At 40.2% G+C, this 27659-nt stretch overlaps 1 protein-coding gene across 2 annotated transcripts; it reads left to right on the forward strand.

The window, feature by feature from the left end:
• Positions 1-355: 355 nt before the first annotated feature.
• Positions 356-27627, forward strand: AZI2 (5-azacytidine induced 2). Of its 2 annotated transcripts, none has more exons than XM_063125069.1 (8): positions 356-617; positions 6778-7007; positions 10916-11041; positions 12233-12332; positions 14371-14519; positions 18338-18399; positions 22248-22369; positions 24428-27627. In XM_063125069.1, the coding sequence occupies exons 2-8, from the start codon at positions 6783-6785 to the stop codon at positions 24778-24780; spliced, it is 1137 nt and encodes a 378-aa protein (XP_062981139.1). In that variant the 5' UTR covers positions 356-617; positions 6778-6782; the 3' UTR covers positions 24781-27627. The 2 variants fall into 2 exon arrangements, with proteins under 2 accessions (XP_062981139.1, XP_062981131.1); XM_063125061.1 differs by lacking the exon at positions 356-617 and adding an exon at positions 852-872.
• Positions 27628-27659: the final 32 nt, after the last annotated feature.

A 27659-nucleotide genomic window follows, 5' to 3' on the forward strand; every position in this document is an offset into this window, starting at 1 on the left:
GGGATGGAGGTTAGAATAAGTAGCAAGTGGCTCTTCCTCCTCGGAGAGTGAGGGAGGAACAGAGAGACGGTGCGTGAGGTAATTCCTCTCACCGCAACTGCCTCGTGGCCGCACAAGGCGGCACCTCAGAGGTTCTGACAGAACCACGCACCGCTCTAGAACTCCCCCTTTGCTCTGACTCCCCCGCGTTGGATGCCGGGAGCAGAATTCACCACAGACTCGCAGGCTCCAAGTTCCCCTCCCCCGTCTTGGAAACCCGAAACTACATTTCCCGGCGTGCCGTGCTTGCCTACGTCCGGAGGTGGAAAGTTATTGTCGGTACACGTTGCGATCACGTGAGGTGAGGGGGCGGAAGGTTGGCTTCCTGGAGTGTGTGAGGCGAAAGGGAAAGAAAGGTGTCCTGTGGCTGCGGGTGGTTTTGTTCTGGGTCGCTGCGGCTCTGGGGCTGGGTGCAGAACGATGAGCGTCGTGAGGGGGCGGAGGACCACCGGCCGCAGTGAAACCATCTTCCTGGTCCCTTCCGCGGTGGCTCCGTCGCACTGTTGACTTGTGTGACCGGAGAGGAAAGGAACTCGGCGAGGGTCCGCCCACTTCTGCGACGAGCCTGCTGGCCGCAGGTAACGCTCCGCTCTGAAAGCGCCTCTTCTACTTAGGGGTCCTGTCCGCTGTTCAGCTCCACACCCATTTCCTCCCTGGTACCCCCCCCCCCCACACACACCGCATAGCCTTGTTTCCTCACCACCATCACTTTTCCTCCCTCTCATAGGGCTTCTCTCCCCCACCACCACCCGCAGGAGATGTCCTGTCCTGAGTGGCAGCAGGGCCAATGCGACTCTCAGGGCGCATGGGACCCTGTGTTTCTCACAGTCAAGGTAGTTAACCCGTGTGTCTCGGTCAGGGGGGACAGACGTCGGGCTTGCAGGGTCTACTTGCTGCTGCTTTTTTTTTTCACTAGAAGCCCAAGAGCCACCAACCACAGCCTATTGCAAAAGACGGAGTTCAACACTTCTGAGACCAGGAAGTTGTTTTGATCCCAGAAGTGAACGTAGCTCACAGCCCTTCCAAACAAAAATCTACCCCTGGTTGCCCCAAACTTCCTTCATTTCTGCACTATAATTTAGGGCAGGGGGTTCATTTTGTTACTGCTGTTATTAAACAGTTGGGAGTCAGAAATAGTTGCCATTGTACTGCAGATCACTTGGTGATCTCCCAGTAGATCCAGACTACCTTTTACCCATCCCTTGTCTAGATAGTACTACGGTAGACTAGGGTGACCATATGAAAAGGAGGACAGGGCTCCTGTATCTTTAACAGTTGCATAGAAAAGGGAATTGCAGTAGGTGTCATTTGTATATATGGAGGACCTGGTGAAATTTCCTCTTCATCACAACAGTGAAAGCTGCAGGTGCCCTGCCCGCTTTTAAATCTGGTCACTCTAGTATAGCTCCTGCAGCTTTAACTGGTGTGATGAAGAGGGAATTTCACCAGGTTTTCCATATATACAAATGACACCTACTGCAATTCCCTTTTCTATGCAACTGTTAAAGATACAGGAACCCTGTCCTCCTTTTCATATGGTCACCCTAACCTGGTAGACTACAGGTAAGGCTGCTGGGATCAACAGCACAATTCTATGCACTGGTGGTTGTTATTATTGATTAGATACCTTTCTCTAAAAAAAAAAAAGATTCAAAATGGAGTTAAAACATAGAAAGAGTTAAAACAGTTAAAAACAGTTAAAAACAATTAAAATTACCCCAAGACTTGGTAAAAGAACCCTCATCATATGCTGTCAAGTGCCTGGGAAACACCTAACCTGGTACCGAAAATGTGACTGTGTTGGTGCCCAGCAGATCTCCCTGGGGAGAACAACCCACAAACTGGGACCACCAGATTGTTTGCTCTGTTTTGTTTTACCCCGAAGTAACTCCTACGGTGTTCAGTAAGGCTTACTTCTGAAGACGGGATCCCCACCATTTTTGGACCCATCAGCCCATTTGGGAATTTGAGAAACTGCTGAGGACACCACCACAAAAAGCCTAATCAGTAGATTGCTGCTTTGGTGTTTGCCTATGTATGGATCTTAGTCTGCATCTTATTCAGCAAAAACTTTTGATTCATGTTTATTGGACACTGCAACGTCATTTTAGTAAGGGATTGTCTAATTTGGCTAATTGCTGGCAGTGCAATACAGCTAATGCTTCTTTTAAGCATGTTTTGGCAATGCCCAGTAGTTGCTTCTGTTTGGGAGGAGGTTATTGCACAGATAAATGTTATACTGGAGCAATGTTTAATATTTCCTGAAGTGCACACTCTTTAATTATTTACCTACTGCCTGTAAATTAACAGTGTAAATTGATTTGTTGCACCCTTTTGACAGCTAAAAGACTGATATTATAACATTGGAAGGATAAACACTTCCCTCCTATATAATACAATGGATTGAGGACATTATAACACTTTCAATGTTTGAGCAGATACCACCTTAAAATGGATACCTATTTGGATGTTTGGCCCACTTTTGTAGAAGCCTATATATAATTGCTAGAAAGTTTTATGCATTGCATATATATTCATTGCACATTTAAAAAAACAGATTTTTTTTTAAAAAAAATTGAGGGTGTTTGGGCATCATATTAGGGACCCCTTCACAGGCACCATTGGAGGTGCCTGTAGGTGCCATGATGCCTGCAGGCACCATGTTTGAATCCCAGCTTTAAAAAGTATGTTTAGGATGGCAGCCTGAATGCTTCTCTGCAGAATAAACAAACATTTTCCCCTCTGTGTAGAAAACTAGGATATTGCAGAGAAAATAGCAGCCTCTCTAATATGCTTTCTGTATGAAGGGTTTTATTTTTGTCTGGTTGAGCATTCACAGTCCACACACAGATTTCCTTTGGCCTTTCTGTAGAGCAAGGGGAATATTTGCTCTAGATTTCTCTCCAGAAACTTCTCTGTTTCTTGTCAACAGCAGGGACCAGTAGTTTTGAAATAATGTGTAATCGTGGCTAACATGAGCTACACGTTGTTAGTTTCCTATAAGGTCATAAGTGTGCTTGTTTCTACTGTGTCTGCAAACGTTGGGAAGCTGCAATCAACTGAGTGATGTGAACACATTTTGCCTGTAATTTGTATGTGGAAGTGACTCCTTTTTAGGAAACATTTTGAATTGTACTCAAGACAGTAGCTATGGTTTTCATTCTTAAAAGTTATTTCTGTGTGCAAAAACTGTTCTACAAAACATCCCATAATATCTCTTCTTATATTCATATATCCATATCACCCTATTTGCTTATTATAATAGCTTTGTGGCACTTACTAAGATTCCTTCTTTGTGAGTAGTCCGATCATTTGGGTCAATTTAGACTAAATGTTCAACTATACCGCAATGTTCAACACCAGATTCAGTGGTTGTGCATTCACCTGGGTAATGAAATACTCTTGGCTATGTTCTTTATTTTTTACAAAAAGATTCTGCAGTAATAATTATGATGTCCCTGTTGGAGCTGTTATCCATGGATACCAACATGCACACACCAGCTTTCAGCCCAAGTGTTATGTTTACACCCTTTCTTCACAGCCACCTTCTTCAACTACAGCCGTCCTTCACTTTTTAATCTATGTTCAATCACATTCTCTCTCGCTCCTCTAACCTGTACTGGTGTCTTTCATCACTCTTCCCTTGCTAAGCGGTGCCCTCTAAAGTGTTAACGTTCTCCAGTCTACTCATACTTTCATAGCACCTCAGGAACATTTTATAGCTCTTCGACTTTAATCCAGCTTTGCAAATAAGCCCACAAAAATTACTAGCCTGCAAAAAAAATAAATGTGCTAGCCTGCTGACAGAGGAGGGATGAAGAGCTGCATTCCTGTGCCAGGTGAGGAGGAAGGGTTTCCTTTCTCTAGCAGCTGACTTGGTTCTGTGCTGGGCAAGAGGAAGGAGTGCTCCATCCCTTCTCTCTCCGACTACTCACTCACCTTTATGCAGTTCCTGGTCACCTATGGCAACCAGATGAGTGCATAAATACAAGGCTGCTTTAATCAGGCTCATTTCATGTAATGTGTAGATATAACATTTTCAGATGTACTGTTAGTGGGCATTTCTATGTTGGTAAACTACAATGACAACTGATCCATCACAATCTTTGAATTGAACAAAGATGCTGGTTAAAATTATCCAGGTCCTGTGGAACTGATTCTTCAGTAATGCTTTGTCTAAGTTGGGTTGCTGTGGAAAGAGTCAAGGGAAAGACTACGAGAAAGAGATTTGTTTGGCTGGGACTACCTTTAATAAAAAGTAGGAAAGCTGTGCCTCAGAAGTTGGCAGTTGCCAAATGCCCACTGGTGCTGTTTTTAAATCATGAGCAATAGATGAGTGTGGGAAATTGCCAGTCCTGTGTGTGAACAGGTATGGTTAAGCTTTTAAAAATGCATTTTCAAAATGAATGGGGGCGGGGTGGATGGGTCGAGGAAGTATTAGACATTTCAATTTAGGGGGAAAAAACACCCATTTCATTTTCTGTAGCCAGGAGACTGAATTGGGGATGTCTATTCTTAAAGCAGTCGGAATTGGAATCACAGGTCAGTGGCATGGGCAGTAGACAAGGTAGTTGCCTTCACCCATTAAGGGGTACAACCCCCAGGGGTGAGTACTTTCACCTTGATTCTTACTCTGTTCGGAGCTCTTTAATGAAGTGGACTCTTTAATGAGTCATGGGAACTGTTTAGGCTTCTGCCCGGCCCCACTGACCTCAGATTCCAGGCTTAACTGCTTTACATCTATCCTCTGTTTTCCTGTTGAATGAGATCTTTCCCCCCCCCTGTAGTTTCATGTGAAGATGCAGGAGTTTCTGAGTGTTGGGTTGTTGTTGTTGTTTGTATTTTGTGTGTTCTGTGTTCCTCGCTGTTGATATCTCCTTCCTCTCACTCAGACAGTTATGGAGCCTTCCTAATCCAAGTTGCCTCTCCCTCCACAAAGGTTTGAGCAAGGCATGAAAATCATGCTTCATATATTGTTCAGAAAGCTCTGAGTCTACTGAGAAGGGGGAAAGTATTAAAAGTTGACATGGGTCCCCTCACCCCCAGCAGAAGGAATCAGGGTATACTGCACTTTAAAACTTGGCTCTCATTTTGGAAATACTTGTTTGAAAAGTTCTTACATAAACACTATTATTGTTAGATAGTTCTAACAAACAAATTGTGCTTAAGCCTTTGTAGATTCTTGTTCTCTACCTTTGCCCCTTCAGACCACAATGACTTTAGATTACATGCATCATAGTTGTCAGAAAAGTATTTCCAAACACTACTCTTTGGATTGGATTCATGATCTACCATTTGTGGATGAAGGGCTCCACTCACAAAAGGTGCCTCTGCCCAATTTGGGGGGTGCTCCTTCCCCAGCAACACAGCTCACCCCATTTAACAGGGCCCCTTTCAGGTGACTAGAAGGGTTGCTGTATAGAGCAGGTTCCAGCCCAGTTGCACTCTAATAAATCTGGATTCAATCCACTTTCATAAAATTCTGAGATAACAGTGTAATTGAATGTCTTATCTAAAAGCACAAACTTTGAGAAAAGTAGCCAGCATTATATATTTTTAAGCATCGAGTTCCCATATGTCATTTGCAGAGATAGAGGCTAGAACTCAAAGCCTCCCTGACCAATGTTCTGCTTTAAATGTAACCTAACATATCTTATTAGTTTAATGTGCATGAAAGGAGTTGATTGTGGATTATGCAAGGACTATGTAGTTATTAAATTCTGCAAATATCCCCAAAGAGAAGTTGCACTATAAGAAAATTTCCTGGCTTCCTCTTACCCATCTGAACTCTAGAGTGTTCAATTCAATGCAATGTATTGCTATTAAAACAGGAATTCATACCAAATCAAAACCAGATACAACTTGTGGCGGGGTGGGGTGGGTTGGAACAATCAGCAATAAATCTAAAATGTTACTTGAAACGTTTTGGTGAAATACTACTGAAAGGGTCTTCTCAGTGGCTGCTGAAACTCCCCGCCAAGGGAAACTACGCTAGTTTTATCATTGTTATCCTTCTGCTAGCAGGCAAATATGTTTTTATTCAGGTAGGTTTTTGACTTTTAAGTTGGCCTGTTTCATGGAGAGGGTTTTAACTGGTAGGTGCTTTTTTATTGGCTCTTTAATTGATTTGCTTTTATGTTTTAATTATAATTTTGTATTTTATTATTTATTTTATTGTTAGCAGCCTTGAGAGTTACTTGAAGAAGAAAGAAGGGACTTAAATTTAATAAATAAGTAAAATAAATACAACTGGGGAGAGAAAATCAACTTGCTAGTTCAGAATAAATGTTCAAAACCTGGATGTGCTGTATAAATTCTAAGTTGTAGAATCCATACAACCTTGTCAGAGCAGAAGTATTTCATGCACATGTAGTAGAAACATCTGGAGGGATTTTTATGTACAATATTTTCACAAAATGTAAACATAACATTGTGAAGTGGGCCTTGGCTGATAGTAAAGAATTGATAATAAGATCAGTTGCTTGGTGTGTGTTTTTTGTTTTTAATTCTGTGATAATAGCAAAAGTTTAATGTGCAGAACTGCTGAGGTATGTACCTGGAACTCCCACAATCCCTGACCATTCATTGGCTGTGCTGGCTGGGGCTTGTTTGAACTGTAGTCCAAAATACCCGCAGGACGCCAGATTGCCTATTCATACTTTAGAGCACAATTCCTAAAAATTTAAATATTTGTGATATATACTTAGAGTGTTTAATAACATATTGATTTTTATTCAGCTGTCATGGATGAATTAGCCGAAGATGACATTGATATTTTGAACCATGAAAAAGCAGACACTCATCATAAACAAGATGGAGAAATTCCTGTTCCAGTGTATACAGGTGAAGAGTCTGTTGCTTCACATTTTGCACTTGTCACTGCTTATGAAGATATCAAAAAACGACTGAAAGAGACTGAAAGAGAGAACTCACTTTTAAAGAAAAGAGTAAGACTGTTAGAAGAAAAGGTATGTAACTTTTTAGCAATGCAGTGTTCCCCACCCCCCGTTTGACATGATAAGGTAGCTTACATTATGTGTGTGAAAATAGCAGGAATGGATTGGTTTAAATCAGCAAGAAAAAAGATTGATTTGAATCACTGATTTAAATAAGAACAAAAGAAGTGCCCTGATGCTGGATCAGACCAAGGGTCCATCTAGTCCAGCACTCTGTTCACACAGTGGCCAGCCAGCCATTGGCCAGGGACCAACAAGCAGGACATGGTGCAACAGCACCCTCTCACCCAGGTTCCCCAGCAACTGGTGCACACAGGCTTTACTGCCTCGAATACTGGAGATAGCACACAACTATCAGGGCTAATAGCTATTGATAGCCTTCAACTCCAGGAATTTATCCAACCCCCTTTTAAAGCCATCCAAATTGGTGGCCATTACTACATCCTGTGGTAGTGAGTTCCATAATTTAATGCGCTGTGTGAAGAAGTACTTCCTTTTATTTGTCCTTGATCTCTCTCCAATCAACTTCATGGAATGTCCCCTGGTTCTAGTATTTTGAGAAAGGGAGAAAAATGTCTCTCTATCCACATTCTCTATACCATGCATAATTTTGTACACCTCTATCATGTCTCCCCTTAGCCTCCTTTTTTCCAAGCTACTTCACTGCTCACTCCTAATTCCAGATCATTTATGAACAAGTTGAAAAGAATTCGTCCCAATACTGATCCCTGTGGGACCACTCTATTTACTTTATGGGAGAATTGACCATTTATTACTTCTCTCTGTTTTCTGTTCTCTAACCAGTTACTGATCCATAAGAATACCTCTCCTCTTATTCCATGACTGCTAAGTTTGTTCATGAGTCTTTCGTGGGGGACTTTATCAAAAGCCTTTTGGAAGTCCAAGTAAACAATGTCCACCAGATCACCCCGTCTACATGTTGGTTGACACTCTCAAAGAATTCTAGTAGATTAGTGAGACAGGACTTGCCTTTGCGGAAACCATGCTGATTCTTCTTCAGCAGGACCTGCCCTTCTATATTCTTACTAATTTTGTCTTTAATAATGCTTTCAACCAATTTACTTGGAACACATTTCAAGCTAACCGGCCTGTAATTTCCTGGATCCCTTTTTGAAAATTGGTGTTACATTGGCCATCATCCAGTCCTCTGGTACAGAGGCTGAGCATATGGACATGTTGCATATTTTTGTGAAGAGATCCACAATTTCATATTTGAGTTCTTTGAGAACTCTAGGATGGATACCATCTGGGCCTAGTGATTTATTTGCTTTCAATTGGTCAATAAGGTTGAGAACTTCATCTTTAGTCACCGCTATATGCCTCAGTTCCTCAGACTCACTTCCTGAAAACATCTGTTCAGACACAGGCATCTATCCTGTATCCTCTGCAGTGAACACCGATGCAAAGAATTCATTCAGCTTCTCTGCAATTTCCTGCCCTCCTTTAGTACTCCCTTAACTCCATTATCATCCAACGGTCCAACTGCTTCCCTAGCTGGTTTCCTGCTTCTGATGTATTTAAAGAATTCTTTATTGTTGGACTTGATATTATTAGCGATGTGCTCCTCAAAATGCTTTTTTGCATCTCATATTCTTCACTTGCATCTCCTTTGTGCCAGCTTGTGATCCCTTTTATTTTCCTCACTTGGGCAAGACTTCCATTTTTTGAAGGAAGCCCTCTTTTCTACAATAGCTTCTTTGAAACTGCTTGCTAACCTTGCTGGTGACCTCTTGCATTTGCTCTCTCTCTCTGGGAGCTGACGTCCTTTTCTAGCTTCTAGTTCAACTGGGGCAGCTCCTCTTCTCTGCTCAGCTAGGAGTCATGAAGCAAAATGAGGCTCACTCAGCCGCTGACAGCAATCAGGCCACACACCCTCAGGCCCCTCAGGCACAGCAGCAGCTCTCAGGACACACCTCTTGACTCAGCTCTCAGGAGCGCACGGCAAGCACATGGTCTCTTGGAATTGGCAGCCTTCTAGATTTACTTGAGGTCTCTCTTCTCCTGCTTTGGTCTCCTCTTCCACTACACTCCCCCTGTTTGTTCGCTCTGATCATTCTCTCTCTGGCAGCTGGCTTCCTTTTCTAGCTCCTAGTTTAGCTGGGGCAGCTCCTCCTCTCTGCCCTGCTCAGCTAGGAGTCAGGAAGCAGAATAGTTTCCCATTGAAACTTTTTCAGATATTTCCTGAAAAATACGCTAAATATATTAAATTTCAACTAAATAGAATAACTTTCAAAAACTTTAAACCCTCCAGATCTGGAGGGCACCAGGCCATTGGCTGGGAATGATGGGAGTTGTAGTCCCACACAGTTGGAGTGTGCCAGGTTGAGGAGGGCTGAAATAGAGTATTTGTATTGTTTCATTCTTACATGCTTGCATCTTTGGCTTGCTCTATATACTTTGCAAGATTTCCTTTTTACCTGTAGAGGGGATGTCTATACAGGGTCTTTCTTATGACCAATATCCATGACAGATTGAGTTTAACAGCACTGTCTTATACATACTCAAAAATGTGTTTGATTGAGTTAATTTGGCTTACTTTCAGGTGATTGGATGTGGAATTGCAGCCTACATATGGCAATACAGGAAGTTGCACACTGGACAGTTTTGTCATATTATTCTTTCCAGTGTTGCTCTTTTCTGCTTTATTATGTCTTGGCTCGTCTTAGTCATCACAAACACTAAATAGGAAACAGAAAAGAAATGCTTATGACTGATAGGTCAAAGCAAGGGTTGATAGTTACAGGGCAGGCTACAACAGTTTATTTTCATCAGATGAAAATGGAATGTTTATATTTGGTTTGAGTATAAATATTCATATTTGAGAAATTATTCTTCATTTACATAGAAAAGCCTCCTTTAACACAAATGTATCTGGTAGAGGCGTTCATTCAATTTAGAGATTAACTGTATGGCTAACAGGCTTGTACCCGGATTATGTTAACCTGTTTAAGTTACTATTTAAGAGAAACTTAGTATTTAGATATATGTGTATATAAAATCCAATTTAAATCTTTAAAAATGTGGGTGTATTTAAAAAGCTATTAATTTTTATCCACTGTCTTATATTGGCTTAACCTCTGACCCCTCTTCTGTCTTTCTTTCCTCTGCCTTGCTTGGCTCAGCTCCATCATCACATAAACACAGAAAAACAACAATCCAGACTGTGTTTTTGTACATGTAACTTTAGTCAGAGAAACATAAACCAAAATCCCAGAACTTTCAAGAAGCTAGAGCTGGTAGTTAGACTAGACAGAGCCATTTTCATGAGATGAAAACGTAAAATGAATGCCCATGTATGATCGCAAGTAGTTAATAACCCTACAGCAAGTCATCCTCACCGGGTTCGCACAACATGAGAAGTTGGGCCAGTGAAGCTAATTATGCAAATCCAGCTGGCACATGTGTGGTGGCTTGTTAACGACCCGGCAATCATGTGAACCAGGCCAAAGTGTGTGATTGTGACAGGGCTGTTAATTTGTTTTTTGTGAAACTGTACGTATAGCATTAGCATGTTTATGATGAGATTTAATTGCAACTATGTCATTTTTTAAATGAGAGAAGTTTATTATTTATGTATGTTTTCTTTAATTAAAAATCTCATTTAAATCAATTTCTTTTTTCTTATTTTTTATTTGAATAACCACTGATTTCTAACCACCTTGTACTCGTTAAAAGTTCTGAACAAAGCACATTATTTTCCCAGTTTGCATTGGCTAGAGTTATTAAACACAAAGAGGGACAGTAATTTGTTTTTTTCCACACAAAAAAAGTACTGCTGGCTGTAAAATAATGCATCAACTAATTGATTTGGTGCAATGGTAAATATGTTCATTTCACAGTATTTGGAGGAGGAGGAGGAGGATAGAAAAACGGTAACCTTCACATCTCTAATCTTTTAGTTTCTTGGCTCCCACCTGGAAGAAGGAACCAGCTCAGTTGGTCGTGAGCAGGTTAACAAAGCTTATCAAGCTTATCGTGAAGCTTGTATTGAACGAGATAATCTGAAAAGCAAACTGGATAAAATGGTATGTTTAGGATTTGTGTGTGGTTTTTGTTGTGGGTTAAAAGGGATTTGTGATGCTACAAGTGTAGTGCAGCGTAGAAAGGATACTGTGACTTTTATAGGGCAAGCAAGATAAGACTTTCTGACCTTTGAAGCAAGTAGTTGCTAGGCATTCCAGTCACTAAAAACATTGGTTGTGTTCTAGCTGAACGCAAACATTGAAGTCATGTTGATTTCAATGCAGGAGCAAAACATCTACTTAAATCTTATTAAATTAGTTGGAGTGAAAAAAGTGCGTATGTGTGCTCTTTATGTTCATGCACTGTATGAAGAAAGAGAATCTTGTTCATCTTGTTCATCTCTTAGATAAATTTACAACTTCTTAAAGAAAGCAAGGTACTGTAATCTATACAAAATTAGATGACAAGGGGGACCTGCAGCAAAGTGTTGTAGTGTATCCTCACCCCATAACAGGAATGCTCCTATTCTGGGTTCTAGCAAGCCTTGCTCTCTTCTGGGATACTGTAAGGGACTCAGTAAGGCACATTCAGTCTTCCTTTCTCCCCCAACTTCCTCCGTTTTCTGTTTTTCATCTCCAGCTGACACTTACCTTTTGTGGTGCCTGGAGTCTACCCAGCATGCTCAGTCCTTCTGGGCTGTCTTTTGGTTCCTTTCTCTCTCCCCCACCCCCCGCCACACCCAACCATGCTGATACCTCCCTCTTACTTCTCAGTGGCCCCAATCTTTTTGTACTCAACTACCTAAGTTTGCTATTAGAAGGCATAATAGCAGAAGCCCTCTGGTGATGCAATATACAGCAGTCGTAATGATATTAAAAACAAAATTGAATGTGGCGCAAAACCTTTGGAAGACAGAACAGATAAGGCAAAGAATAACAAAACAAAAAGTTGGCAAGCCTGCCAACTAGTTGAGCTCAATTTGATGGCCTGTCTTAATGGTTGCAGGATTTGGTCTTGTGCCCTCTCAGAACAAAGTACTATCTTTCATAGTGTGCAGGGAACTGATATCTGTATCTGATGTTGACTTGTTTATTGTTTCTAAAGCCCTAAGTGAGCATCTAACAGCTGAGCCATCTGTTTGTGAAAACTGGTTGCCATTTAGTCTCTTAAGACTTCAAGCAAGTGTGGACTTTATTAATGACTAGCAAGCTAGACTGACAAAGCTCTGATAGTGTGTTCCTTCCTCAAACTAGATGAAAGAGAACACTGAATCCCTGAAAATCTTGAATGAGCAGTTGCAGTCTAAAGAAGTGGAGCTCCTACAACTAAGAACTGAAGTGGAAACTCAACAAGGTGTGTGTTGTCTATTGAAGTGTAAATGTAAACACACGTTTATAGAGCTGCATCCATGTATGCAAACCATGTGGTTTTCATCTGTTTTTTCTGCCAATGCATTCAGTTCATGTGACAGAATCTAACTGCAGTGCCTCAAATAGAAACAAGCATTTCTATTTGTTGGTGGTATTACTATCACTGTGATTGTAGATTACCAGCATTTCCTTTGCAAATTATATAAACATTGATACTACATTTGGAGAAGGAAAGCTGCTTTTGGTTCTAGTTTAACTAGGTGCGTAGATAGGGGGAAATGTTTTGTAACTATTTTTGCATATCTTATTTTATTCATGCCTTGCCCTTCCACAGGTCCCTAGGGTGGCTTACAGAAAGTTAATATTACAATAAAACACAAACATTAAAACTCCCATGATATAAAAAAGCAGTAAGCAAAATCAAAAATAAACACCAAGCATTGTACAGGGGCATTTAAATCCTGGGAAAATAAAAGGGTCTTTGGCCCCCAAATGACATCCAGGTAGGCACCTAGCAACTCTTAAATCAGTCCCTTGGGTATCCTGGTTCCAAGCTGTGAATTGCTTTACTGATCAAAAGTAGTGTTATGAATTGAGCTCTGAAATACATTGGGAGGTAGTGCAATTGGCAGAGCACATGGTGTAATGTTGCCATAAAATGTTCCAGTTAACAGCCCCACCACTGAATATTGGACTAATGGCAGTTTCTGAAACATTTTTAAAGGCAGCCCCACATAGAACATTACAGCAGACTAATTTATGGGTTGCCATGACATGGGCCATTGAGCTCTGTTTCTTTCCAGATAGAGTTGTAGCTGACATGCCAGGTTAGCTGATAGAAGGTGCTCTGGCGCAGACACACCTTGCATCTCCAATGACTTACAGTGGATTAGTGAGCATCCCCTAGAGTGCAAACATCTTCCTTCAGCGGGAGTGCAACGCCATCCAGCGCAAAGCAAACACCACTAACGTGGGCAAAGAAACCATTCACTGGCAGGACCTCTTGTTTTGCATTGAGCTTCAGTTTGTTGGTTCCCATCCAATCTATTACTGCATCCAGGCACTATTCAACACCATCTCTACTTTACCTGAATTGGGTGAGAAATAGAATTGGGTGTTATCTGCGTATTGATGATGCCTCACTCCAAACCTCTGGATAACCTCACTCAGCAGTTTCATGTCAATCTTAGAGATAATGGGGGACAAAATAGGATCCTGAGGGATCCCATAACACAAATGCCAGTGAATTGAACAGTACTCCCTTACCGGCACTTTCTGAAATTGGCTGTCTTAAGTAGGAATGGAGCCACCTTAGCACAATACCTCCAATCCCAAACCTAGATAACCTGTGTTGAAGGATACCATGGTCAATGGCATTGAAAGCCACTGAAAGTCCAAGACAATCAACAGGATCACACTCTCTCCATCTATTTTCAGCACAAGTCATCCATTAGGATGGGCAAGGCAGTTCCATATGAGCCATATTGCAAGATACTCCTATAGAAGAAACTTTCGTAAATGACTGAAGGATTGTTTGGTGCCAAAGAAGCCTGTCAGGTTTCCTCTGGCAAACTGCTCAGTCATGCTTAAACCAGCCATCATGCCCATTCTACTGGCGTGGAGGGTGGTGTGTTTGTAACAAGAGTAGAAAGTATGCCCTAGGTACAGTCCCAAAGCAAGAATTTCAGACAAATCGTGGAGTTCCGTAAAGGGAAATAGTGGCAACAGGTACTCAGCAGCTACTGGTCTGGGATGACTCCATACCTTAGGGAGGATCTTCTACAGTAAAGCTTTCCCATCTGAAATAAACTGTTTCCACATATTGTTTCTTAATAAATTAGTCACTTTATAACTAGTAAGCAACTTGTAAAGCAAATCCAAGGGTTGACTCCAAAGTTTTCATTGTGTTCGCAGAAGGACCCTTTCTTTCAGTAGAATGAAAACTTTGGAGTCATCCTTATCACCCTTAGTGTTGAATTGTATTATGACTGAATAATTGGACTTTTATTATTTCTTTACAGTGATGAAGAGTCTGAATTCAAACCCTTCTAACTGGGAAATAGACAAGCTGAATAATGCCCTGAAAGTGCACAGTTTGGAGCAGGATTTGGAGAAGCTGAGGGAAGAATGCAATGATCTTAGAAAAGAATTGCAGACATCTATACAGAAGGTATTACAGTATTAGGGATTCTGTTATGAAGATGGGGAGAGGTGATGTACGAGATTATGAAATTGAATGTTGGTATGCACCATAGCCCAATAGTTAAGTTTCTGTCATAGATGTTATTGGAATAAAAATATTAATCATAATCCATAATCCTAAAAGCTCTTGCACACCCATTGGGATGTATCCAGTGTTAGTCTAACTTAAATCCCATTGTCCAAAGGATCTACTTTAACTCGGTCTAGCATTGGGTACAACCCATTGTGACTTTTGAACAGCAGGCCTCCATGCCATGCTCACGAACTGTTTTTGAAGGTTGTTGTCTTTTTCAAAAGAGGTTTACAATGTGATTGGGGTAGTGTGTGCATGTCTGCTATCCAAGAAACAAACCCCCAGATCTCTCTTGCATTTGCAGAACTAATTCCATGGTTCTTTGGATTCTGGCCATTATACAGAAGAATACTTGTATTATCAGCCAACATGAGTCACACAGAGCAATCTTATTGTTTTACTCTGTACAGCACCATGTACATTGATGGTGCTATATAAATAAATAATAATAATAATTTATTAATTTATTACATTTCTATACCGCCCAATAGCCGGAGCTCTCTGGGCGGTTCACAAAAATTAAAAACATTCAAAGTATAAAACAACAGTATAAAACCAGAATATAAAATACAATATAAAAGCTCAACTAGATAAAAACAGCAGCAATGCAAAAAATCTTAGTATTTTCCTTGGTAGGTTTACTGGTGTTCTACTGGTGTTCTGCATGAGTGGATACTATTCTCCCTCCTTACTACATTAAAGTTTTTTATGACAATCTCATAACTCAGTAAATGTACGCATTAGTGGATGTTTTCCTTGAGTTGGATACTCAGTTGGCTTTAAAGCCATAGCCAAAGATTCAGGAGATGCCAAACAGAACATCATGGCAATCTCTCAAATTAGTTCTAAAAGAGGCAAGTCTGTGTTCCTCAGCACTGCAAAGTCTTGGAAGTTTGAAATATGTTTAGTTGCTTATCTAGGCAGAACAAGCTGATCAGTGTCTTTTGAAACTCCTCCCAAGTAAGCAAGGGCTTCTGCAACTTGTTCATTTTATTCTTCCAGCTAATGGTCTAATTACAATCATCACCCTTGGCAGGTTAAAATGATGTAGCTTAGTTTAATGTTCCTCAAGTAGCAAAAACTAGATTGCAGATTTTGAGAAGCTCCACTAGATGGTGCTAAATGCAAGTTGATGGCTTGAAATGATATTAGCAGTGTTCCTGTACGGAGAATTGGCATCTTTTCAATCTGCTGCTTAAAATATGCTGAACTGAGCATGTAATTCATGGCACTTAACTTGTGGAGCTTTCTGATTTCAGTAGGATTATTCATGAAAAAGCCTTTTTCCAGTTGTTTCTCTGCAGAATCTGATTAAAGCACTGCTTCATTATTTCTGTTTTTGTTTTGTTTCGTTGAACAGTCATGCTATTCCACTTCAGTAAACTCCCATCAGTAAAATGTGGCATGACTTGAAAATGAAATAGAACTCAAATGACTTTATCTAGAATCATCACTATGATTGTACAGAAACTGAAACTTAAATCATATGGGTTACTACTTCTGGTCTCCCAGCAAGTCCTGAATGTAGAATGAAATTTGAAAGCAGCTGGTGTGCATGGGTGTGACAGAGACATGCTAGTCATTAGGAGCCAAGATGCAATACGTATCCCCTAAAATGGGAGGACAATGTTTGTGCAGATCGGACCTTTGCATACTGGATTCTGTTCACATAGATCCGTATTCCAACGTCAAGTCCAATGCGTGGATTCAGGTGGCCTTAGAGGGTGAGTCAAGCACGCTGGGTGATGGGTTGGAATAGGGCAGCGTGATCCCACCCCTCCTCTGTGTATAGGCTGTTTGCATAGGACAAAACTAATTTCTAACGCAATTTCTTTGCTAATTTTGAAAGTAGAATTGTAATGGTCTGCTTTGTGAGATAGCTATAAAAGAGCATGAGGGGGCCTATAAAATACCAATATAAATAAAAACACATCAGAAAACATTGAAATCTTCTAGCTAGGACATGAATTTTAATGTTCTAGTAGCGTCTTTTATAAGTTGTAAACATTTTTTTACTTATGATTATGTGACTTGTAATGTTCCTTAAATTGTGAATAGCTGTTCTGTAAACATGGAATAGCAGACTAATCTAATTCATATTTCTTAACTACTTAACGTGTACAAGGCTCTTGCTACCAGAAGAGATCCAGGCAGTTGTTACTGATGGTGGCAGAAGCTCTTTATCCAGGCTTTGGGGTGCTTTGATTGGGAGGTGGTTACAACATGGCAGTGCATAATTTTCTCTTCAATCAATAGTATTTCATGCTTGGGTCAGTTGGGGAGTTTCCAATTTCTTACAAGCTTTTTGATTCAGTAATCCTGCTCTCGTAGACCTTGGACAGCAACTCTCATAATCCCCAACTATTAGCCATGCTAGCTGGGGCTGTTGGGAGTTGTAGTCCAAAACATCTAGAGACACTAGGTTGCCTAACCCTGCCTTAAAGCACTGGTGATCCCCTTTGCAGCCTTCTCCTTACTTTAATTTAATTGTGTTTATTTATTTTACAATGCCCGTCCATGAATTTGGAATCAGATGAAGCACTGTCAGCCTGTGCCGTGGGTTGGACAATTTTCTGCAGATAACTTTCTATAATAGCCAGTTCTCCCCTCCCAAAAATGCAGATTTATTTATTTTTTTGAAGACATTTTTCCATTTCTAAACATGCATATTTTCATAACATGAGAAATATAATGAACGGATACAATAATGTTCAAAATGGGCAATTTCAAAGTTGCAGTCGAATGCCAGTTTTTTCAAGTGCTGTCCTTCAAAAACAAACATGCATGCATACATAATATAAAAGCATAGCTAAAATGAGAATATTGCCAGTTTTCAGTGCCTTCGTGTCTATAACTTTAAACAGTGGGCAATATCCAACCGGACTGTTGTGGTCCTTCCTACTGCTGATGTTGTACCAACAGGACAACTGCTAGTGCAACGGGGAGTCAGCGGTTTTAAAAGTAACTCTGGAAACAAGCAGAAATGCTCATTCCCAGATGGGAACAGGTCAGCTGAACTCCTTTATGAGTTCCACTGACCTAACCCATTCTGGAAATAAGAGTTTCCAGTCATTTGGGATTGCTTTTGGAACTGCTAACGCCACATTGTGCAATTATTAGCTCCCGCTGTGGGCACAATAGGATACAGCCCAATGTAAGGATGCGTATGTTACTAAGTTGTCATGTCTTAACAATATTTACAAGAGTTCCTATAAACATAATTTCCAAGTACAGCTTTGAATTTGTTTGAGTAGAACTTTTAAAGCACTTACAGTGCAATCTGATAATTCCTACTCAGAAATAAATCCCATTGAGTTCAATGGGGATTACTCACAGTTAAGTAGGCATAGGATTTCAAATTTAAGTGTCTGTTTGTATAATTTTCTCATTATCAAACAGCTGAAATACTCTTGGTCCTGGCAGTTGGAATACTTTTTGAGTTATTTATTCAACATGTAAAATTTAATGCACCGTAATTTTGTTTTATTTACTAAGTATGAGTCAAAGATGCTAAATTAAATCTCAGTTTTGATTTAGAATATCTAAAGTTTTAGATTCAAAATATATGGAAAATCCATGTCACATTTCCGGTTGAGCTTTCCATCTTCAATTTTGTTTTTACATTTAAAAAGCATAACTTCACTATGTCCAAATGAGATAGAATTTCTGAAAGAGCTAATATTGAACATATTTCCTTTTGTTTTGTTTTTCAGGTTGAATCCCAGGAAGGAACTTTAAGAAATGGAGAGTTTGTCCCACAGCAGAATATTCATAGGTATGAAGATCCCATGAATTTGTTTCAACTTTGTTATAGAAGTACAGTGCAGATGAGTCCGTGTGACTTACCCAATCCACTTTACTTAACTTCAAAGAACACAGTGATTTGAATAGAAAGACTTGACCAGTAAAATATGCCATAGTGACATCCTAGCAGAGCGTGTTACACAAGTTCGATATGTGACTGTCTTTGAAGAGAGTTCAGAATTGCCAACTGGTCCTGAGTACGACTGCAAGACAGGCCATTCAGAGCATCTAACTCTGATTTGGGGATAAGTTCGCTCATTTCCAGTTGGTTCTGGGCCCAAAAGTTCGGATCAAGAAAACCTCAACTACTGACTTCTCCCATATGAAGCTATCCATTCACATAAGCCATGTACAGAGAGGCCTTGCTGTCCCCTTGCTGTCAGAAATGCAGTGAGTGACTATGCCAGTCAGGGCCTTTTCAGCAGTGGCACCAATGGTACGGAACTCTCTCCCTAGGGAGCTTTGTCTCACTCTGATCCTGATAGCTTTTAGATGGTGAGTGAAAGTTTTGCTTCAGAGGGTTTTTTTCAGTAAATTGACCAATAGTACACTAGCCATTGGGCTTCTGTTGGTTGCTTGATCTTTTGTTGGCTGCTGCTGTGTATTTTTTTCCTATTTTGTTGTCATTGGGTTGGATCCAGACTTGGTCTGTCTTGGAATAGACCAATGGCAATCAATGGGATTTAAGTTCCATGGCTAAGTCATGACAAGCTTAAGTCCCATCTATTTCAATGGGTCTACTCATGGGACTTGAGTCTGGATCCAAGTTCCAACCCATTATTTTTATTCTTGTGGTTCAAATAAGAACATAAGAAGTGCTATGCTGTATCAGACCAAGGGTCTATCTAGTCCAGCACTCTGTTCACAAATGGTGTGATAGAAAGGTCTTACTGTATATGAGTTGGCTGTGCACATAAAAAAAAGTTGATAGTGAAAACAGATCCAGTTAGGGGCAGTGCCTCCAAACATTGAAGGCAAATGACCCCGTAATTGAAGTATATTAGCAAATGTAACTGGTGCTCGCCACATTTATGTGATCAAACCACTGGAGAATTTGGAACTGAAGCTTGGACTAGAAGACTACTGCCAGTGGTCTTGTCTCTCACACTTCTCCTTCCACCTAAGTGCTTGCAAGTTGAGGCCCTTTATGGTTGGGCTTCCCTAAACATTTGCAAGTTTCAACCATTTATTCTTCTTTGGTCTTTTTTTCAATTAGCTGATGGCTCTTAAGATCTAGCTTTTTGAGAGATGTCTTCACAAAACTCAGGTCAGAGTTCAGATAGCTTAGGAGAGGGAAATGGTTTTCTTAGTGAAGCCTGTAAATCGTCGTCAAATATGGATGAAATCAATTTCAAGGCATGCTAGAGGAAGAATTGGCAAAACGACTTCAGATGCTGTTCTGTGAAAAAGCGGTGATACAACATCTTATCTCCTAATCATTATCTCTTGCCGTAGATGACCATGAATTACTCTTTGTAAGATTTTATCTAGCAATGTGTTATTTGATGCCCTTATTTGGAATACTGCAGGAATCGGTTGTGTTTTCAGTAGCTGCTTCTTGACTAGCCTCCCTTGCAGGCTGTAGATGGAAACTGCAAGAGACCTCTGTGCAGTGACACAACAGAGCAGACATAACTGCAGTCTGCACTTTGAACCTAGGAAGCAGGGGTGGGGCTCTTAAAATGCATAGTGCTGTGAGCAGTGTAGAGACTGAACGCACAGGCTGATCAGTGACCACTCCCTCCACAGCACCATCTCTGCCATGTGTAGTTAAGCATGAAAACTCCACATACTGAGAAAAGGCATCAAGGATTGTAACATACTAATTGATATTTTCAGTCGTCGGAAATGCATTTTCCTTGTTTTCCACGTGAGGGAGGAATAGGACTTGGTTAGATGAGGTCATTTCATAAGTTGCTTTTAGACTTCCGTTAGAAAACTGGAAGGAGGCAGACATGGAAGAGTATATTGGGCCTCCACTGTTCTAAAAACTTATACAGTATGTCATTTAATCATCTTAATTAGTCACCTAATGTTCTTGCTTCTCCAAAACAATATTTAGATAGCTGTTCGGTAGGTAACACAGTCAGTCCATCACTCTATTAGCGAGAGTTTTATTTTATTTTTTAGAGTATTTCTTTGGTATCCGCCTGGTATGTAAATTAGCACATACAGACTTTAATTTCACATCGACTGTGAAAACAAGTCTACAGCTCTTCTCACACCTAGAGGAAGTTCTCTGAAATGTTTGTTTCAGCAAGTACCCTTTGATTTAATTTGAATGTCAATATTCACTTAATATTCTTGTGAAATATTTGTCGCTTGTCAGTGACACAAGTTGTTCTTTGATCAAATATGAGTTGTTACTTTAAAAACAGCCAAGCTCTTCTTTAGATAGTGCCGTGGGATTGTGTTGGTTAAAAGGAATTGTGACATAATTCACAGAATGTATGGTAGTGAATTATAGAATAATAAATAGTAGAATTGGAAGGGCCCTATAATGTCATTGAGTCCAACCCCCTGCTCAATGCAGTAATCCACCCTAAAGCATACCTGACAGGTGATTGCTCAGCTGCCTCTTGAGTGCCTCTAGTGTGGGAGACCCCCCAACTACCCTAGGTAACTGGTTCCATTGTCATACTGCCCTAACAGTCAGGAAGTTTTTCCTGATGTCCAGCCGGAATCTGGCTTCCTGTAACTTGAGCCCATTATTCTGTGTCCTGCATTCTTGGAGGATCAAGAAGAGATCCTGGCTCTCCTCTGTGTGACAACCTTTTAAGTATTTGAAGAGTGCTATCATGTCTTCCCTCAATCTTCGCTTCTCTAGGCTGAACATGCCCACATTTTGTATCATTTTTTTATTGCAGTAATAAGAGTAGCTATAAAGAAAAACTCATTACATTTTCATGCTGAACAACTGAAACACAGCTGAGGGAAAGGGAATGACACTGGGGATTTTTTTTTTAAGTTGATCATTGTGAGTTGTGTGTTCATAACTGAAGCAAAATCTATGTCTTATTTAATCCAAGGGCCAGAAGATCTTTTAGCCCAAGGGCCAAACTCCATTTTGGAGAAGCTGAATTTCAGTGGTGGGCATGGCCTTGGACAAAGGGGACAAAACCTACCAGTCTATTTTAGCTTAAAGCTCTCACTGCGTGTAACTTAAGACTTAGGAGAGGCATTTCAACCTTTAATAGTGGAGGAAACACTGCACAAAAATTGGGATCCCCCCCCCCATTGATAGGTGGTTGGGGACGAGGGGAAGGTGGTGGGCCTTCTGGGATAGGGACCCCAGGCTAGCTAGGTTCTGCCAGTTGAGTTTTCTATCTTTGATTTTGTTTATAATTTTTTAAAATATAACTTCTTTCCTTTGTCCAAATGAGACAGAATTTCTCAAAAGCCAATAATAAAATTTTGGAAACAGAATGGATCTTTGGAAGCGGGCAAAGAGGACCTTTGTCTGATCCAGCTAGGCATTACTTCCACTCTCCTTATGATTCCCCAGCTCTCACTTTTGTTAGCCCTTATGCTAACCACAAATAAAAGTGCTTTTTTTTCTCCTTGGCTTATAGCTGGACAACTAGGTGGTGGTGGTGGTGTGGTGGTGGTGTGAAGTAGCTAGTGGGGGCGCCCAATGAGATGTGAACTTTTTAACATACCTGGGAATAATGGCTTTTTGTAGTGAGTTACAAACCTTTTTTTATTGGCTCTCTGAGCCAACTACTTTTGCTTTGAGAAGCTTTTCATAAATAGCCATGGTTATAGGAATTGGGAAGAGCAAGGCCAGCTGAAATGTCAACTTTAAAAATGTGTTTTCAGTGAAAACGTTCAGCAAGCATATTGGGAATTGAAGAGGGAGATGTCTAACCTGCATCTGGTGACAGAAGTGCAAGCTGAAATGCTGAGGAAACTGAAACTGATCCCATCTGCAACCAAGAAAGGCAAGTCAAGGTTTGCAAGATGAAGTCTTGCGAATACAAACCATTGTCCCTAAGCTGTACAGCTTAGGAGTGCAGCTCGCTATTGTATCTTATCAAAATCTCATCAATTGAAGCTGATAAAATGGGCTTTTTTATTATAGTTCAAGCCTCCCCATTTTCTGTCTTGACTTACGTCTCGTATTGGTCAACTTCACACATAAAGGTGTTGCTGATGGGGTTTTTATTTTCTCTTCCCTTGTGGCTTTTTCCTCAGTCAAGTGTTGCTTATTTGTACGAGGCTGAGGTGTTAAGTTTAGTTGTATTTGACCTTTTACCACAACTACTTCATATTAAAAAAAAAGCACCGAAAGGCACTCATTTTTCAAATGCATCCTTACCATACAAGTAGTGATCTCTTCAAAACACACGAACACAACTACCACCCTCCCAAAAGTGCATGCTACATTTTTTAAAATCGCTTACTGGGGTCATTCATTAATCCTAAGAGCTACGTCATAGACTGCAAAATTTCTACACAGAAAAACACTTATAAAAATTAGATGTCCTCATTTTCTTCCCAACGGGGATGTCTCCTGTGCTATGATGAATTTTTAAGCAGAGTCTTCTCAGCATTTAAAACTCCTAGAATATTGACTGTTGCCTGTTTCTTTAAAATTTGGGGGCGAAATCAGGCACCTACGTGCTTGTCAAACACCTGGTGGCTAGTTCAGCTATAGAGCAGGGGTGGGTGTTAACTTTTTAACGCAAAAGGAAGACACTGGATGAGACCAAAATCCACCCAATCCCCTGCCTTGCCACCCTGCATATTCTGCTGCTTTAAGATGTTTTCTTCCTGGCTGGGCAAAATAGTTTTAAAGTAGGCAGGCTGGACGTTAGCTTTAGGTAATACTAAGGATGCTAGAAAAATCTTCAGCAGATTCAAATGAGTTCGGATCCCTATGAATCTGACCTGTGGATTCCGCAGTGCACCAGCTTTTTCCAAGTCACATGGACTGCGAACGGTTTTTCACTTCTGGGAGGGGTATATGCACTAATGGGCAAGTGCCCTTTAGCTCTAATGCACACTTTTGCTAATGTGCATTAGTTAAATGCATTAGGGCTAATTCTCATAAACTAATGCACAAGTGCTCATTAGTGCAGGTGTGCAAATAGAATGAAATTCTGGTTTAAAAAATTGATTCTGTCAATGAGCAGATGACGGAATGAAAGACGCCTGCCAATCTGTGAAACATGGATGGAACAGATTTAACTAAATCCATACCTCCTTAAGTCACATACACCTTTACCCTAGTTTGGCTCATAGTGTGCAGTTTAAGCTAGAAGTATGAGAGCTAGTAAGAAGAGGAGCACTAAACCCTCCAGAAGACACAGCAACAAGAGACCTTCTTTATCTTTTATTCGCTGTCCTCCAGTAGTCCCATTTGATTAAAAGATCGAGTTTATTTCCACATATAGGCATTGTCCTGGTTCACATGTAATGGCAATTCACGGGTTGTTGTGCACTTCCCACTTCTGCTTTGCATTTGCTTTCACAAACAAACAAGGCAGGAGATGTTCCTAGGTTGTTTGATGTGACATCCTAACCCAGAACGTGGGGTAGATGAGGGTCAAAAAATCCAGTTTTACCACCACAACAAACTGGATTAAAACTATGGATTGTTTGTTCCTCAACAACCCATGGTTCCAGTTTGGATGTCACATCAAATAATCCAGGAATGGGGTGTTCCTGGATTATATATGAAAGCTGATGAAAAGAAGAGGCATGCTCACTTGCTGCTGTGTGACCCCAACTATCTGTGTTATAACCCATTGTTCGTTATGTGAGAACCAGGCCAATGTATTTTATTTAGCTCTTGAAGAGTTAAGCATGTTGAGGCTCTTGAAGAAAAGTACTGAATCACAATAAAGCCAAATAAATGGACACACTAAGGATTGCATTATTAGTAATTAGTTATTGTCTGTTAAACAAAAATATGAAAAATATATTAGGTTTTTGAACATCTTTTGTGTTAACCAAATAGCCTTGCTTTTGTTTTTGTTTTTTTGCTCTTTCCATAGAGTCATCCTGTACTGCTGTTCAGTGTATTGAAGACCTTGAAAGCGACACCACAAATCTACATTTTGCAGCTTCTGGAGCAACATACAAGAAGAGGCTACTTCCACCAAGTGACCAAGTTTTCAGCAATGCTGTGTCTTCCCCATCATGTACTGATGAGAGACTTTGTGTCTCTCCATTTCAGGAACATAACTCCTACGGAAAGAGCTCTCTGGAAGATAATTCTTGGGTCTTCCCAAGCCCTCCAAAGCCTAGTGAGACGATGTTTTGGGAAATGAGAAACAGAGTGTCTCACTTAAACTTTCCAGAAAACAATTTAGATCAGTGTAACCAAAATTGCCTGCACAAGAGCTAAGAACTTTAGGAGGAAGTTGATAAAGCTTTGAGTAGGCTCATGTATGTGTAAGCAGAAAGTAGCGAATGTGAAGGAGGAGGATGAAAGTGCAGCAGTCCAAGCTGAATCTTACTCTTTCCCTGTTATCTATATTTGAAAGCAGTCCAGTGAAATCAAAAGGAATGGTATATGATGAAATCAATCAGTCTGCACTTCCGATTGCACACCTGCAAATTACTAGAGTATTAAGCCTTGGAGTAAAACAAAAGCTGTACATTGCAGCTAATTGTGTGAATAACAGTGCTTTGAAATACAGTATTTTCAGGCATTTCTATAAGATGTGAGAATATCCTCTTTTTTGACAGTATGTCTCCTCTTTAGGCTTCTCAGGTAAAAAAAGGAACGTGATTTAGCTTTTACCTCTATTTCTGAAGCAGTTACTGGGTTTTCCTAATGAGTGGTGTGTACTGGGAGGAAAAGGTGAACAAATGAAATTATTGTGACTTATGTAATAAGCCAAATAACTAAAATTCCTTGTCTCAACTATGTGTCCTCATTAACCTTACAATGAAGAATCTGACATAGTAAAAAACTGAGATTCTCTCAAATATTATGGTAAAGTCTGCTATTGCTCTACGAATGGCTAATGGCATTATGTACTTATTGCTACCTGTTCTGGGTTACCCTAACCAAAATTTAGTGACCATTTGGGTGCCTGTCTGCCAGTTACCAAAATCTTTGCTTTATAACTCCTAAGCCCAGTAACTTTGCTTTGGTATAAAAACTCCAGGCGCCTTAATCTAAGCAGGAAGAACTGTAATATTCTAAATTGCATTTAATCTTTTTTGTAACTGATATACTATACTTAATAAGATTCATCAGGATCCAAATGTTATGTACGTGGGTAACTCTGCATTCAAATACTTTTTAAATCTTGGCTCCCTACCCTATATTACTGATTAGTTTGTAATCAATATTTAGTAGTAAAAACTCTTAAACCATAATGAACTACTTCAAGCAAAGAAGACTGGATGCCTTTAGAAGTATATAAATCAACAGTTTCCAGTGCTACTTTTTCACACTTGGCTTTTAAAATGCAAGGAGGGTGATGGTCTCCCATATTGGAAAGTTCTGATGAGGACCTCACAACACAATGTTGGACAAGCTGTATGTTTTGCTAGTTCAATGCCAGACTCTCATCGGATCATTCCAGTATTTACAGATTCATGTCTACTGCTGTTTCTTCTTTACATCCTCATGTGCACATGGACAGGGAAAAGTAATGGACCTGATAGATGCATGTTCCTAAATGATGATAAATGACTTGTTCTGGAGCTGTGTAGATATGTTCCTGAGCAGCACAACCATATCATTGGCGTACTCTGAAGGAGGGAAAAGTGTGTCTTTCCTTTCTTGCATTGCATTTTCTATATTTCAGAGTTGGCTGCTGTACTGCTTGTCTCATATTGGAGGGAATATAATCTGTGAAGGAAGAAGAAAGGATGCCTTCTACTGTGTTAGTGAAGGGCATACATAAATAATGTACGTACCATTCACCAGATATGTTTGTTTTATCTCTTATCTTGCTCACGTATCCTGGCTTGTCTGTGATTAATGGAAATGGTGTCAGATGCTGGAATTTATTCTGACCAATGAACATAGCTGACTCGAGGGAGTACAATCTCCTGAAGAGTAATAGAAGAAAACCCAATATGCATAAAATAAATCCAAGTCACTAGACTTTAGCTGATAGAACCAACTACCTGTGTAATAACAAAGCCGCAGAAGCCATTTCTCATGTGGCTGCAAAGCTCTGATATGTTTCTCAGGGCTGCTTCTTTGGTTACAAGAGACTTGGATAAGTAAGTAACATTGTCCAGCACAGGAGCTGCTTAACATTTTGAACAATGTACTGACAAAATGGTCTTATTTTTAAATAAATTATTTTTGTTTGAAAATGGCTTTCTGTAAATTGATAGAACTGCAGTCTCTTTTGACTGCTACGACCATATTCCTGGCAAATGCTGACATTTTAGTACCTGGGGTATAATTCTACAACTATGCAAGATCTGCTTTGATCCCCTCTCCTCCAAGTTTCTGTCTTGAAAGCCTTACAGCAGAGCAGCCTTGCCCAGCCTGGTACCCTCCAGAAGTTTTGGACAACTCCCAGCATTCCTCACCATTGGCTATGCTAGCTGGAGCTGATGGGGGTTGAAGTCCAAAACATATGGGGGGCATCAGGTTGGGGAAGGATGAGACCTCATGGGGAATTCTTTTATTTTGTACACCTAAGCAAAGCAAATTTATTTTAAGAGAATCCTTTATATACTGCCCTTCCTCCCAAAGGAAATCAGAGCAGTGCAAACTAAAAATAGTAAAACAAATGATAGTAACAAAACTTACAGCAATCAAAATACCTAGGATATTTTGTGAAATCATTCCTAACTAGGACAGTTGTATCTCTTATGGGCTGCCATAATATATTGAGATGACATGTAAATCCTCTGTTTCTTGAGATTGGAACTACTCATGAAGGTGTTTATTCCTTCTTCCCCACCTTCTCATTCTAAACATTTTAAATGCCAGTCCAGACATTAGAACTAACATACCGAGTTATGTGTTTTTCTAAATTACAGTGATAATTTGGATGGGGCTAATTTATGGAGAAGTGATACTGGTTTTTAATAATATTGATTTGTAATCCAATTGCTTCTAATTAAGCCCCCAGCCCCCTCCCCGCAAAAACACTACCAAAGAAAAACTTACTGAGTTTTAAGTTACATGGGAACGGATGGGTTCATGAAGCATTCATACATTTGTGGAATTGAAAATCATGCAATTAGACTAAATAAATAACTATCACTTTAAGCGTCTTTCCTTTTTTTCTTTTTTTTAAATCA

This window comes from Elgaria multicarinata, chromosome 1 (genome assembly GCF_023053635.1).
Source record: "Elgaria multicarinata webbii isolate HBS135686 ecotype San Diego chromosome 1, rElgMul1.1.pri, whole genome shotgun sequence".
NCBI classification, from domain to species: Eukaryota; Metazoa; Chordata; class Lepidosauria; order Squamata; family Anguidae; genus Elgaria; species Elgaria multicarinata.

What these genes read in the sequence shown, in the direction of transcription:
- AZI2 (XM_063125069.1), top strand. Translation starts at nt 6,783, where the DNA reads ATGGATGAATTAGCCGAAGATGACATTGATATTTTGAACCATGAAAAA. An exon ending in AAAGCAAACTGGATAAAATG is followed by an intron (nt 11,042 to 12,232) that starts GTATGTTTAGGA and finishes TCCTCAAACTAG; the next exon opens with ATGAAAGAGAACACTGAATC. An exon ending in CCCATCTGCAACCAAGAAAG is followed by an intron (nt 22,370 to 24,427) that starts GCAAGTCAAGGT and finishes CTCTTTCCATAG; the next exon opens with AGTCATCCTGTACTGCTGTT.